Genomic DNA, 14,886 nt, shown 5'->3' with positions numbered 1-14,886 from the left:
GGACTGAGCTGCAATCCCAGGCACAATCGCTACGGATGTGTATGGTAAAGCTGCAGCGACTAACGCCACTGCTCCTGCAGTTAGCTGATTGGCGAACGTGAACATTAAGGGTATGTTCACACGGCCTATTTTTTTGCCATTTTTCTGCCCGTAACCGGCCCAAAAAACGGCTGAAAAATAGGAAGCACAACGCCTCCAAACATCTGCCCATTGATTTCAATGGGAAATACAGCGTTCTGTTCCGACGGGGCGTTATTTTACCCCTCATTTTCAAATAACGGCACGTAAAAAGATGCCCCGTATAAAGAGGTGCATGTCTAAAAAACTAAAAAACGCTAGTTGCTAAGGGTATGTTCACACCCTTAATAAAAACATCTGAAAATACGGAGCTGTTTTCAAGGGAAAACAGCCTCTGATTATCAGCCGTTTTTTAAGAAACTAGCGTTTTTTTGCAGCCATTTTTAGAGCTGTTTTTCTATTGAGTCAATGTAAAACGGCTCCAAAAACGGATCAAGAAGTGACGTGCACTTCTTTTTACGAGGCGTTTTTTTTAAATGGCCGCGTAAAAAATGCCCTGTGGGAACGGAACGCCGTTTTTCCAATTGAAATCAATGGCAGATGCTTGGAGGCGTTCAGCCCTCGTATTTGTAGCCATTTTTCGGGGCGTTTACAGCCCGAAATACGGCTTAAAATAGGCCGTGTGAACATACCCTAAGAGTAACATTTTAGACCAAAGTATAGAACCCTAATTAAATGGGTCTTACATTTGTAGCTAAGATATGACATCACTTGCTGATTATTGGGGGTCCGGTGGCTGGCTAAAATGAAAGGGCCACATTCGAAGAGGGGGAGTTGAAATTCTATACACGACGTCTGGATGGCATTGGCTCTGTTCAGGGAAAAATTCAGATGGAATGAAATACCCCTTTAAGAACTGATAGCATATATCCACACTTTCTAGTAGTTCAGGATCACAATGTCAAATACTGTAACCACCACCAGAAATTTGGTTAAAGGGAGTCCGTCATCACATTTCCGCCTTCCAAAATGCTAATACCGCTATATAGTGAAGGATGATAGTTTTTCAAACATACCTATCTTGCCTATGTCAACCCTTCGGGAACCATAAAGAAAAGTGTTTTTATTCCTCCAGGCGCCATATGCAAATGAGCACTGAAGAGTCCTGCAATACAAGAAGTGTCCTGCATTGAACATGGTTTATGCTTAGACTACAGGACACTTTGTGGATATAGCAGGACTCTACAGTGCTCATTTTCAGGAATATAAATAGTTTTTTATGGTTCAACGTGGGCTGACTTGGGTAACATCATACCTCCCAACCGTCCCGGATTCGGTGGGACAGTCCCGGATTCCGAGTGATGACCGCTGTCCCAGGCGACCGGAGGTATGTCCCGCTGTCAACTATATCTGCGTCCTCAGGATTATTGGGGGTCCTCAGTACTCAGTACTCAGTCCTCAGCTACTTTAAGCGCTGTGCTCGGGGAAGCCGTTGACGTCACTGTGAATATATGGTGAGTGACGTCAGTGGCCACTCCTTGAGCGGAATCCCCATTGCCGATGATCTGGCGGGGGATTCGGCTCTTAGAGGAAACCCCTGAGGTCACTGTCCATATATGGACATTGACGTCAGGGGCTCCTCCTGGAGAGGAATGTCCGGCCGGAGTCGGCAACATGCTTTCCGCTCAAGGAGCAGCCACTGAAGTCACTGTCCATATATAGACAGTAAAATCCGGGCTTCCCTCTATGAGCAGAATCCCCGGCCTATGCTCTGAATGGAGACTCCGCTCCTAGAGGGAGTCCCAATGGCGCTATTTAAAGGGGTGTGGTGCTATCTTCATGGGGGGGGTATAGCACTATCTACATGGTCACTGTGGCACTATATAGGGGCACTAACTACAGGGGACACTGTGGTGCTATCTACATGGGCACTGTGTCTATCTACAAGGGCACTGGCACTAGGGGAAGCTAAGGGGGCATTATACTGTATGGTGGCAGCTAAGGGGGTATTAAACTATGTGGGGGCAGCTATGGGGGCATTATACTGTGTGGGAGGCACTATTGGGGCATGATACTGTGTCGGCTGAACCGGGTGTGTATGGGCAGGGATTGGGTGGGATTAGTGGTGTGGCTTATAAGAAAATAAAAATTGCCACGGCGCCCTGCGCGCGACGCATTGGTTGTCCTTCTTGGTGATACTTTTGAAGTCGGGAGGTATGGGCAACATAGGTATGTTTGAATAACTATCATCCTTCTCTATATAGCGGTATTATTGGTTTGGGAAGCGAAAATGTGACGGCTCCCTTTAATGTATTTGTGACCAAAAAAAAAATCTATGGAGGCCCTTAGGTATCGCCGTAGGTCTCTGAATAACTAGAGAGGCATACAGAAGTGTTTCTGTATGAATCTCCCCTGTTAGATCTCCCTAATAAGGCGCTGAATGGAGGCGCAATACTGCGGATCATGAGTGCTCACAGTATGCAGCTAGAGGGACTCCATGTGCCTCCATACAGGCTCTGGGCATATGGATCTGCTTTGTGAATGAGGCCTTAATATTGCAGTTGACAATGTTGTATGGACAATGAAAATAAATTGTCATTGATACAATTAACCCCTTGTTTGTCATAGTCAATAGGGGGGTGGTTATGAAGTGGGCTCACGGGCTGAATCCACTCTATACACCACAGGTATCAGTTGTGTATTACATTTATGTGTATAACTCCGATCCGGGCCGTTTAACTGCTTACAGGCTGCTCCCTCTATCAACTCATCGCCCCCCCGCCCGCGACGCGATAGCAAGGTGCCGATAGTTGTCATTGCAGCCTGTGGACCTAATAACAGCCCCAGGTCCTCTTATTCAGGGGTGGATTTGGCATTTCTAGGGACCCAAGCAAAGTTATTCCTTGGGGCCCTAATCATACACTAATGAAGACTAATCAATGCCCCCTTACAGTAATAATACCTCTAAGTGACCCCTCACAGTAATAATGTCCCCTTAGTGCCCCTTTCACAGTAATAAATTCTGCTCCTCCATTGTATTTAATTGTATCTGTGTCCTAAAGGTGCAGATACAATGAAATAGTTTGTATCTGCGTCCTGGTTTTGCAGTTGCAGTCGACAGTGGTGCTGCGCAGCCCGAGCCCCGTAGTAACCGCTTCGGCTGCTATGGCAGTAGTTACGCCACTGTCCATAACTGTATCTCCGTACTGAGGACACAGATACAGTTGAAAGTTGTGGTATTGTCGAGCTGGACAGGGGCTCCCTGACCACTGGGGGCTCAACGCAATTGCGTTTTTTGCATAGTGGTAAAGACCACCACTGCTCCTATTAACTTGGAGGACCAAGAATGATTACTGGGAGGATTACTAAAAGGATGCTAAAAGCCCAATACACTCAAAATAAATACAATAAGTATTGCAGTGTATTGTACCAGCGATCCAACAATCAAATGTTCAAGTAAAAAAAGCCATGAATGAAAAATATGCCAGAATTATCTTACCTCCCAAAAAAACTGAATAAAAAGTGATACAAAAGTTGCATGTACCCTAAAATAATACCAATAAAAACGACTTGCCCTGCAAAAAACAAGCCCTCAAACCACTCAATCGATAGAAAAATAAAAAAAAGTTATCGGTATCAGACTACGGCGACACAGAACACATTTGTTTTTATTCTGTAGAAGGTGTAAACCATAAAAAAGCGATATAAATTTGGTATCGCCATATTTGTATTGACCCGCAGAATAAAAAACAAAAGCCAAAAAACGATGGAGGAATTGCAGTTCTTGATTCCAATCCACAAAATAATTTGTAAACTTTTTTTAATACATTTTATAGTACATAAAAGGGTCCTGTTAAAAACTACAACTTGTTGCGCAAACAAATGTTGATGGAAAAACTAAATATGTATGGCATTTGGAAGGCAGGGAGAAAAAAAACGAACATGAAAAAATGAGAAATGGCGGTGACGGCAAAGGGTTAATGTACCAATAATGGGATAAAAAAAAAAGAAGTGATAAATAACAGGTGATAAAAAAAACTGATAAAAATCAATAAATTGCTAATAGTATATAGGATATTAATGATACTACTACTATTGCTATTACTATTACTTCTAATGTTAGTACTATTACCAATACGGTTACAATTATTACTACTTTTACAAGTTCTGCTACTAAAGTTACTATTACCACTTATGTAACCACTACTACCACTATTACTGCTGCTACTAATAATAATAATAATATCCATCATCATATTAATGTAGCAACATATTGTACAATGAATTGTTATTTACTTTGTCAGTTTCAAGATGCTGCGGTGGAAAAAGCATTCCCACTACAGTCAGTCACCAGCATTTTGTAGCAAAAGGGAAAAAAAACAACATGAAAAAAATCAGAATTACATTTTGCCAATCTGTACTGTGGGACATATTGGATTATCACAGCCAATACTCGTTGGCTCAGAGTATTTTCCAAACGGAGCCAAAAACCCGTAACTAACTTCATTCTCTGACAATATCAGATTTTTTGCTAAAATATTGTATATTTTGATAATTAATTGAATATATCATATAACTTTGTCACAATATTAATCCCTAGATGATATTGTTTAAAAATCCTTATTTCATTGACTGTGACCCAGTCATTATCAACAAGAGAATTTTGGAGTTGTGGGAAAGAATACATATTAATGAAGAAGTGATTATTTGCAGTTGTGATGCTCACAGACTATATCTGAAATTCAAGGTTATGATGCATTTTCTATCAGTTTTATGTCTACATGGCGCCATCTTTTTCTGCAATATCAAATGTTTCATGTTCTGAACATGTCTTGCATTGGAAATATTTTTGTATGGTATGTTACTGTTGATATAGCAAGAAAATGAGCCTATTAGTCAGTGATTAGCGGGACAACTTTGGCCCAAATATGGTAGCTTACACTGCATAACCTTAAGGGCACGGCCAGACGTGGCGGAATCGCAGTGGAATTCTCCTGCGGCCGGTTTTTACAGTTTCAATACATTTTGAGGCAAGTTAGTTCAGACGTTGCGGAAAACTCCGCTGCGGACCATGGGCTGCGGTGCAGAATTTTCCCTCCGCAGCATGCACTGACTGTTGCGGAGAAGAAGCGGAATTTCACTGCGGATTTCATCCTTTGCAATGCAAAAACTGAAATCTGTGGCAAGTCCGCTGTGTTTTCTGCAAAGTCTGAATTACCTGTCAAATATGCAAATGTTGGTGCAGATTCGTTGCGTAAATGCCCCAAATCTGCACCAACATTTGCAGTGGAAAAACCGCCACATCTGGCCGTGCCCTTAGGGCTTGTTCAGACGTGGCAGAAATACTGTTGAATTCCGTTGTGGACAGTCCACAGTGGAAATCTGCAGCAGCCGTTTTTCCCATTGTTTTCTATACCTTAGTTCAGATTCTGCGGAAAGTAACAGTGCAGAATTTAGGTTGCGGTGCAGAATTTTTTCATTCTGCTGCATGCATGGCCGCCAGCAGTGAAGCATTGGATTTTTACTGCAGATTTCAGCCTTTGCAATGCAGTCCGCAGTAATATCCGCAATGTCTGAATTACTTGTCAAATATGCAAATGTTGCTGCAGATTCGTTGCGTTTGTGCCGCGAATTTGAAGCAACATTTGCAGAGGAAAAATTCCACCACGTCTGAGCATGCCCTAACTCCTTCCCGCTGCAGCCATTTTCCGCTTTTTCATTTTTGTTTATTCCTCCCGCCTTCTAAAAGCCATAACTTTTTTATTTTTCCATTGACATAACCGTATGAAGACTTTTTGCGAGACAAGTTGTAGTTTTTAATTGCACCGTTTAATGTACTTAATAATGTACTGGGAATTTGAAAATGTATTTGTGGGGTGGAAGGGAATTCCACTATCATTTTTTGGGGTTTAGTTTTTACGGTGTTCACCATGTGGTGTCTCCACCAACCTTAATATGGCCCTTACTCCTCCAGATCCATAGACTCTGTGGAATCTCACCATACAGGGTTACTATATCTTGGCATGTTAACATCACGTGAGCTGGATGATGAAGCTGTGGTATTAAGCAAACACAAGCAATCCTGAAAGCAGCAATTCTCCAGAACAAAACCGGTAAACAAGTATATTTATATTTATATGAGTTCAGCACTTTGCAAACCTATGATTTTTTTCCCATAAAACCAAAAGCCTTTGGTTAGCTCAGGGATTTTGTTTGTCTTCTGAGTCACACACAATCACAAATTACATTTATAAAGATGATACTTCAGAAGAAAAAGACGTTCTGTGTTTTGAGTAGCTGCAGCCTCTTTAGTTCATGGTGTGGGGGCAGGTAAAGTGATTTGGTTATTTAAAATTTTTCCCCTAAAATAAAGAAAAATTCCCTGTAGATAAGAGTTTGCACTTACATAAATATCTTGCATATTTTATCATGATATGTGGCCATTGTCGTTCTTGGTATCCCTTAAAGTGTAACTAAACTGTTAAAAAATTTGACATAATTTTTTGATTATGTGACAAAAAATAGTATTATAAGTGACAGCCAGCACGGTTTTACTAAGGGCAGAAGTTGTTAAACTAACCTGATTTGTTTTTATGAAGAGGTGAACAGAAGCCTAGACAGAGGGGCCGCTGTGGATACAGTGTTTATGGACTTTGTGAAGGCATTTGACACTGTCCTTCATAGATGTCTAATGGGTAAATTAAGGACTATAGGTTTAGAAAGTATCGTTTGTAATTGGATTGAGAATTGGCTCAAGGACCGTATCCAGAGAGTTGTGGTCAATGATTCCTACTCTGTATGGTCACCGGTTATAAGTGGTGTACCCCAGGGTTCAGTGCTGGGACCACTATTATTCAACTTATTTATTAATGACATAGAGGATGGGATTACTAGCACTATTTCTATTTTTGCAGATGACACCAAGCTATGTAATATAGTTCAGTCTATGGATGATATTCGCAAATTACAAGCTGATTTGGACGAACTGAGTGTTTGGGCATCCACTTGGCAGATGAAGTTTAATGTAGATAAATGTAAAGTTATGCATCTGGGTACCAACAACCTGCATGCATCATATGTCCTAGGGGGAGCTACACTGGCGGATTCACTTGTTGAGAAGGATCTGGGTGTACTTGTAAATCATAAACTAAATAACAGCATGCAGTGTCAATCAGCTGCTTCAAAGGCCAGCAGAATATTGTCGTGTGTTAAAAGTGGCATGGACTCGCGGGACAGGGATGTAATATTGCCACTTTACAAAGCATTAGTGAGGCCTCATCTAGAATATGCAGTTCAGTTCTGGGCTCCAGTTCATAGAAAGGATGCCCTGGAGTTGGAAAAAATACAAAGAAGAGGAACAAAACTAATAAAATCTAAGTTATGAGGAAAGATTAATAGAATTAAACCTATTTAGTCTTGAAATGAGATGACTAAGGGGGACATGATTAACTTATATAAATATATGAATGGCACATACAAAAAATATGGTGAAATCCTGTTCCATGTAAAACCCCCTCAAAAAACAAGGGGACACTCCCTCTGTCTGGAGAAAAAAAGGTTCACTCTGCGGAGTCGACAAGCCTTCTTTACTGTGAGAACTGTGAATCTATGGAATAGTCACCGCAGGAGCTGGTCACAGCAGGGACAGTAGATGGCTTTAAAAAAGGCAAAGATAATTTCCTAGAACAAAAAAATATCAGCTCCTATGTCAATGTGTAGGAATTTTTCCCTTCCCTTATCCCATCCTTTGGTTGAACTTGATAGACATGTGTCTTTTTTCAACTGTACTATGTTACTATGTAACAAGTCATAGTGACATGTCAAAAGCTTTGATCCGTTGGGGTCTGAGAACTGAGACCCCCACCGATCACTAAAACAAAGCAGCAAAAGCGCTCGAATAAGCGCTGTGCTGCTTCCTTTCTGATCGGCTTTCCTCGGAAAGACGAGCGAGTGATGTACAGACTCATAGACTTTCTATCGAGCCCGTACGCCGCTCGTTTGGCTTTCCCATTAAAGCCGATAAGAAACTAAGTGGCACAACGCTCACCCGATCACTTCTGCCCATTCATTTTAGGGATTGGTGGGGGTCTTAGTGCTCGGACCCCCACCAGTCAAAACTTCTGACATGTTACTATGACATGTCAAAAGTTTTTTAAAAGTTTAGTTACCCTTTAAAAACCACAGAAAACCTTAAAAATTTGGTGGTTGTCCTAAAAAAAAATGAGATTCACCTGAATGGGAGTCTTTAAATTGTTATCCTCTACCAAGTTGTTATAAGTTTTACTTAATAGTTTTTTTTAATTATTTCTGCTTTAGGAAATCTGGAACCTTGATCTGATGCTTCTTTACTCAGATCTACTACTGAGGGCTTTAGAAAGGCATGGAAGCTGTAATGGTGGGCATTTACAATATATAGAAAATTCCTTTAAGCCGGCAAAAATGGGACCTAAAAGGTGCTAGATAATAAAAATATTCTGAATCATCGGACAGTCACGGAAAAGTATTTAAAACTCATTTGTAAAAGTTCAGAACCTTCAGGAAGAAAGATCAAAAATAAAATCTACTGTTATATTATAGCATTTACAATAGCAGCAAAATCTCATGCCCACGCTGCGGAAAATAATGCACAAATGTTGTGCGGAAAGTGGTCTGTATTACAGAAAATCAGCAGCGTATCATGTTCAAATGGCTTATTTTCAGACGTTTTTGGGCCGTAGACGCACTGAAAAATGGCGGAATACACGGAAGTTGAATGCCTCCAAACATCTACCTTTTCATTTCAATGGCAAAAACGGCGTTTCGTTCCAACGGGGTTTGATTTTTCTCGCGGCCACTTGAAAAAACGGCGCGTAAAAAAAGCCATATAAAAAGAAGTGCATGCCCCTTCTTGAGCCATTTTTCATTGTGTCAATAGAAAAACAGCTCCAAAAACAGGTGGCAAAAAACGTTTTGCGTGTGAACATACCCTTAGACTTTCTGGACTATCTGACAGTATATATATATATATATTTAAATTATTTCAGAATTGGTGGAAATGTACTAACAATTACAATTTAAAAAAAAAATGATTTTCTTTGGCACTCTCATGGGAAGATGAAGTCATATAACTACATTTTCTAGCAATTTTAATTACTATCTCTGAATTATTTTGCATTTCTACAATACAAACATGCAATTACTTACAGATACATGTGTAGGCTGCAGAAAATCTGTGGTGTTAAAAATTTATATTTTGAAATATCCCAATTTTTGGAATTCTGTGTAGGCAAACTGGACAATGATAGAGCCACCTGTTAATTGCTAACAATGTGTCATCTGTGTTTCCATGCCAAATTTTCAGAAGTCAGTTTTGGCTCCGTCACTATGTTGTACTGGCTACAGTATCGGACTCGGTTGTGTGATCATTAAAACATTATTCCAAAAAGCAATTTCTTTTCTTCTTTTTTTTTCCATGCAATTGACACTGTAACATTAATACTGTATATTTATGATACATTTGATATGCCGTTCTTAGTTTTTCATGTAGATTGGAAACGCAAATGCAGTAAGAAATAGTTTTCTTAATATTCTGAAATTAAAGGGGTTGGCTGGGATTAGAAAAAGAGGTATATATATATTTTTTTACCCAGAAGCAGTGCTACTCTTGTCTATGGACTGTGTGTGGAATTGCAGCTCAGCCCTATTCTAACGTATACGGCTCAACTGCAATACCAGACTCAGCCTTTGGGCAAGAGTGGCACTGTTTCTAGAAAAAAATTAGACTTCTGTTCTAATTCAGAACAAAATCTTTTATCCAGTCAAATCTATTAGATTCCCTAATAAAATCAATCCAATAGGTGATATTGCACCTACTGGAGAGCTCATTGGGAGAATTGTTCCATCTGGCTGATTGGCATAGAAGAATTACAAGATTAACTTAACAATACCTGATTGACCAACAAGGATGCAATATTTTCTGACCTTCTAAATGGGGATCGGGGAGCCATTTAGTGGATGCAATAGCATCTAGCAACAGATTTCCTTCAAATAGATTATACTGGATTTGGAACACAACTCATACCCCATTTCATTATTAGTTCCATTCTCAATTCTTCAAATTGCTGAGATTAAATTTCCAAGTATTCTGTAATGTTTTAATGCCTGCCAAGAGCGTGCTCTGGTGATTTGCATTGTGGGAAGTGTAGTCTTTATACTAGGCACTGTACTATAACCTGATGTAGGAAAACCTACATTTTGAACTGCACTAGAAGAGCTCAGCTAAACTGTGAGGGGCGTGTCTGTCGACAAGTTGTCAACTGATTCCAATGCCAATGAATAGAATTGTGAATGCTGCTCTGGAATATAAGACAGGCTTAAATCAAAATCAGTATCAGTCAGATAAGTAATACAATGTATTTCTAATGTTAGTCAGATTTTTCTGTAGATTATATGTACAGTATGTATAAGTTGTAAAATGGCATTCAAAAGGTTAACTCAACATTTAAAGTGAATATTAACCTTTAATTATCATGTCATTTTTAGGTTCAAAATTCTGTGCTGATTGATTCCATAATATATCTTTATATGGTTCTGATATAGAGCTGTAAATCCCCTGCATAGACATATAGTAAAATTATAAAAGTCTGGCTGCCTGTTGAATTTCTTGCCTCGACACAATGTAACTCATTTTATTTACAGAAGCTGGACTGCGTTTATATATCACAAAGCATACGACTATAGTATTGTGCTTACAAGATCTTAAATAAAATAATTTAAAAAAAAAACATTCTGGCTGCCTGCAGCCACCACTAGAGGGAGCTTAGGAGCTTACTGCATACTGTGTTATTATTGAGTTCAATGTATCACCAGTATGCAGTAAGCTCCTAAGCTCCCCCTAGTGGTGGCTGCAGGTAGCCAGCATGTTATCTTATAAATCTATGTCTGTGCAGGGGATTTGGAACTCTGTTTTAGAAAAACACATCTCCAACTGCTATAAACATAGATTAAGAAATTAATCAACAGAAAATCTGAACCTATTTAAATTAAAAAATAATGCGTTTGAGGGTGGATATTCACTTTAGGCTTGGTGAGTTTCCTGTGCAACTCACTTGAGGGGTTTACAGCGGTATTGGAATCCTGAGTTAAAATCTGACCAGAGAAATATCTAAATGGAGTTGAATATTTATTCAACAATTTCTTCTCGCACATTAAAAACATACTGATGAACCAATTACATTAAAAAAAATTGGCCCTACTCTGTATGTCAGAATGTAACTGTGAGCCTCTATGGGGACAGGGAATAATGCGAGAGATTGCAACCGGTTTACAGCATTTTCTGCAATACACAAAGATAATGGGCGGATGAAGTGGAGACCAGAATTAGAATTAAAAAAAGAAAAAACTTAAAAAAAAATAATACAAAAAACAGACCCAGTGATCTTCTTTGCTCATTTTTCTTTTCTTTTATTTCAGCCCCTTGATGTAAGGCTTCTGTGCTGGCGGACTTCCGGACATTAACACTCAATGCTGAAAATGGCTGCACTGTTCCCTGAAAGACACATTCAAAGGTTTATAGACTTTAAAGTACTTCTAAATTTATTTTTTACAAAAATCAGATCAAGGATAGTTTCTCACGGCCGCATTTCTACTGAACCGAACTTAAATGATGATCGGACCCTATAATTGTATCTCTGATCGATTCTTAAAGGAAACTCCAGGCAAAACTGATACACAGTGTTGTACCTAGTGCAGAGCCTGAGGGGTGTTAGAGATTCAAAGAAAACCAATGATAAGTGTTGCACCGCACCTTCGGGCCCTGCACTAGGTATAACATGCGTAAGTTTTTCCTGGAGTTTCCTTTAAGTTTTAGGTGGAGGTGCCCTTTAAGCTTGAAAAGGCTCTGGGTCATGGAAAAAGGACTGTAAATTGCTGGTGTCTGATCATTCTTGATAAGTCTAGATATCCGTGCAGTGTAGACTCTTCTTCTGTGGATTAAATGAAAATGAGCACAAAATATAGCAGATATATTTCACCGATGTTGCAGGGCTGAGTTTGCCATTTGGCACATCCCATCATGTGTTCACAATGTCTTATCCGTGATATTACAGAAGACTTCAGGTTAACCTACTGCCTTATCCTAATATGAAATTAACATGATTCCAAAATTATCCAGCCTCAGAGAATGATCTAACAATATCACCTCTGCTACATGTGTATATACGGAACATTGTTCAGTGTTACTAATGTAATCAGTTTATTGGAGACGGACAAATTTACCAAATTTACAACATGTGCACCTGGGAAAAAAAAACTTTTCCTGGGACAGCTCCCCCGGAGGTGAGCTGACTTTGGAGGCCCCGCAGTTGGCCCCACCTATGACATCCATACATATAAACCCGGATTTGTATCATTTAAAGAGATTTGCAAGTTTTTACACCCCCATCTCATCTTGCTGTTCCCCTTCCCTGAAGCCAATTGAGAGAAGGGTCTAATCCCACTGCCTGAGGCCCATTAATCAGCCCTTTGGGGCAGGGGAACTGTCTACGGTATGTTCATTATGTCAAAACCACTGATGACAACTGCAATGAATAGTCCTTCATACCATTAATAGCATCGACTAAGTTACGGTCCTTCAGAAGAACAGCACTATACACGGTATTCAGCCTCATCCGATGGAAATTCTATCAAGGACCCTCATCTATTAGCTAAATATACCCAAAAAAGGGCACTTAAAAATGGGTTTGCAAAACACTACACCCCCTTTAATGCAATATTGTCTGACTCATATGTGCAAGAAGCAAACCATGGCATGCAAATCAAAGAACAGAAGTTTTTTTGTGTTACATAGCTGTCAGCTATAGAACGTAACCTTCCCAGGACGTCAAAGCAAATGACTAATTCTCCAAATAATCAAGCTATAATTATTTAATTATTGACGGCTCGCGCTGTTTGTTTTTGTCTGCATATCTGTCATTTCATCCATCCACTAAACCGTATAAACACTTCTGAAAACTTTTTTTTTTTTCTCAAAAAGGTAACAAAGTAATACATACCAAGCTGTCAATTGTGTTTCGGATCGTACAGAACCATTCCTGTATGGTAATGTCTGCGTCTGACTGTAGAAGGAACTCATTTCCTGATTCTGTTGTGATCTGAGGAGAGAATTTTATTGTAAGCAATTGGACCGTTGAAAGATTATTTATTTAGACCAAACATGCCTGGTCCATGGGAATTCCTTTACTTTCATACTAACAACCACGAGGAGCCTTCACTTTGAAAATTAATGCAATTCTTATACAGTCATGGTACTAAATTGTGGGTGGAAAACGCAGAAATTAGATGTGAAAGTACAAAAGAAATAGGAACGTAATCTAAAACAATTACATAATACAGTAAAATTCCTTGAATCTGGCATCCGATAGTCCAAAAACCGATTGACTGGCACTTTTTTTATCCAGAACATTCCTGCAAGATGATCTGAAATCTCACAAGACTAAGCCGAGAATAACCAATTGTGAGCCTCCTTTGATTATAAAGGGATAGTAGTAAAGTTTATATTAGCATTTTACTTTAGGCTGTTTTCTTTGAAGCGGTTATATTACAAACAAAGGATCTAATTTTTTTTTTTCCAGAAACCACATCAGTTTTGTCTAGTATTGAGTTCAGCCCATCCGGGGAATAGATAATTCGAAAACTACATATTATATAAATCAGATTTTTACTGTAACACAATTTCAACACTGGCCTCTAGACCAGACACAAAACGGTGAAACTTCCTGGATTCCCTAGCTCCCTTGCCAGATTTGCTGTATAGATTGGAACAGAGTGAGCAGAGTCATCTCATTATCATTATAAGATGGGCGAGTTAATGACAGCTCTGTTGTACTCCTGGAAGCCTAGATAAGGGAGGATAATAACACTATACACACAGATTGGGAGGTTGTTTGTGGGTGCAATTGTACCCTTTAGCATAGCACAAATCACTGCTTTAATTTAAAGCGGTCTGTCATAGTGATGGTTATTCTTTAAAGAGAACCTGGCATCAGTATTTCACATACCAAATAATGAATGGGGTGCATTTGTAGAAGCTTGAAGATCCTGGGCCCTATGCAAAACTGGGATCCCCTCAGGCACCGGGGCCTGGGTGCGACTACAACTTCCACACTCTCCACTGTTCACATGATTCAGATTATATTAGGGCTAACCTTTTTTTTTCATAAATTGCCTCATCAGAGGTCAGACAGTCCATACCATTCCTGCTGCCAACACAAATGATGCTGACAGGAGTCCCATGCAGAACAGAGTCCCATGTTAGTCTTAGCCAATCACATGACCAGTGGGGTTACTCATTCCTCATGTGATTGAACAAAAACCTGCACATGACAACTATAGTAGGTTCTTTGGAGGTTCTTTTAACCTCTATATAGTAATTCAAAAAAATAACTGGGACCCAGTTTCGAATTATATCTCTACATCTCCTATAGATACGTCCCGGGGTGCAGCTACTGAACTAGGTTTTCCTGTCCTACTATCGGCAATGGCTCATCACCATTTTTCCGAGTGGTAGAAGTTTCTTGTAAATAAGTCTAATTCCATGTGACTATAAAACCACACCCCATTTTTCTAAAAACTTTGGTACTAAGTAAATATTAGCCTAAACATCATTCTTCTAGAAAAGACGGCACAATTGCATTGATAAATACACCCCACTGTCTTCAAGACCCGTATACTCCCTGGTGTATACCCTCTTTGTTTATTTCATAGGAGACAAAGTGGTGACAGGTCCTCTTTAAAAAAATAGGAACACATTGTACTTGCTCGGCTTCAGCCCTTGTGTTCTTTTGCAAATAAACCCTTAAAGGCTATGTACACCTTTGAAATTGTGTGTAT

The 14,886-nt window shown here is 39.6% G+C and overlaps 1 protein-coding gene across 1 annotated transcript in view; it reads right to left on the bottom strand.

Annotated features, from left to right (window-relative positions):
- ARHGAP15 (Rho GTPase activating protein 15) overlaps positions 1-13,243 on the bottom strand; it is a 222,241-nt gene extending 208,998 nt beyond the window's left edge. The window contains exons 1-3 of the mRNA XM_075831029.1: positions 13,238-13,243; positions 13,050-13,148; positions 11,428-11,545 (exon numbers count right to left, since the gene is read on the bottom strand). Of these exons, the coding sequence (XP_075687144.1) occupies positions 11,428-11,545; positions 13,050-13,148; positions 13,238-13,243 (223 nt within the window). The remainder of the gene's footprint in view (positions 1-11,427; positions 11,546-13,049; positions 13,149-13,237) is intronic.
- Between the last annotated feature and the right edge of the window lie 1,643 nt (positions 13,244-14,886).

This window comes from Rhinoderma darwinii, chromosome 6, assembly GCF_050947455.1.
Source record: "Rhinoderma darwinii isolate aRhiDar2 chromosome 6, aRhiDar2.hap1, whole genome shotgun sequence".
Taxonomy (NCBI): domain Eukaryota; kingdom Metazoa; phylum Chordata; class Amphibia; order Anura; family Rhinodermatidae; genus Rhinoderma; species Rhinoderma darwinii.
The sequence above is the reverse complement of the archived record's forward strand: the minus strand, read 5'-3'. Positions and strand labels throughout refer to the sequence as shown.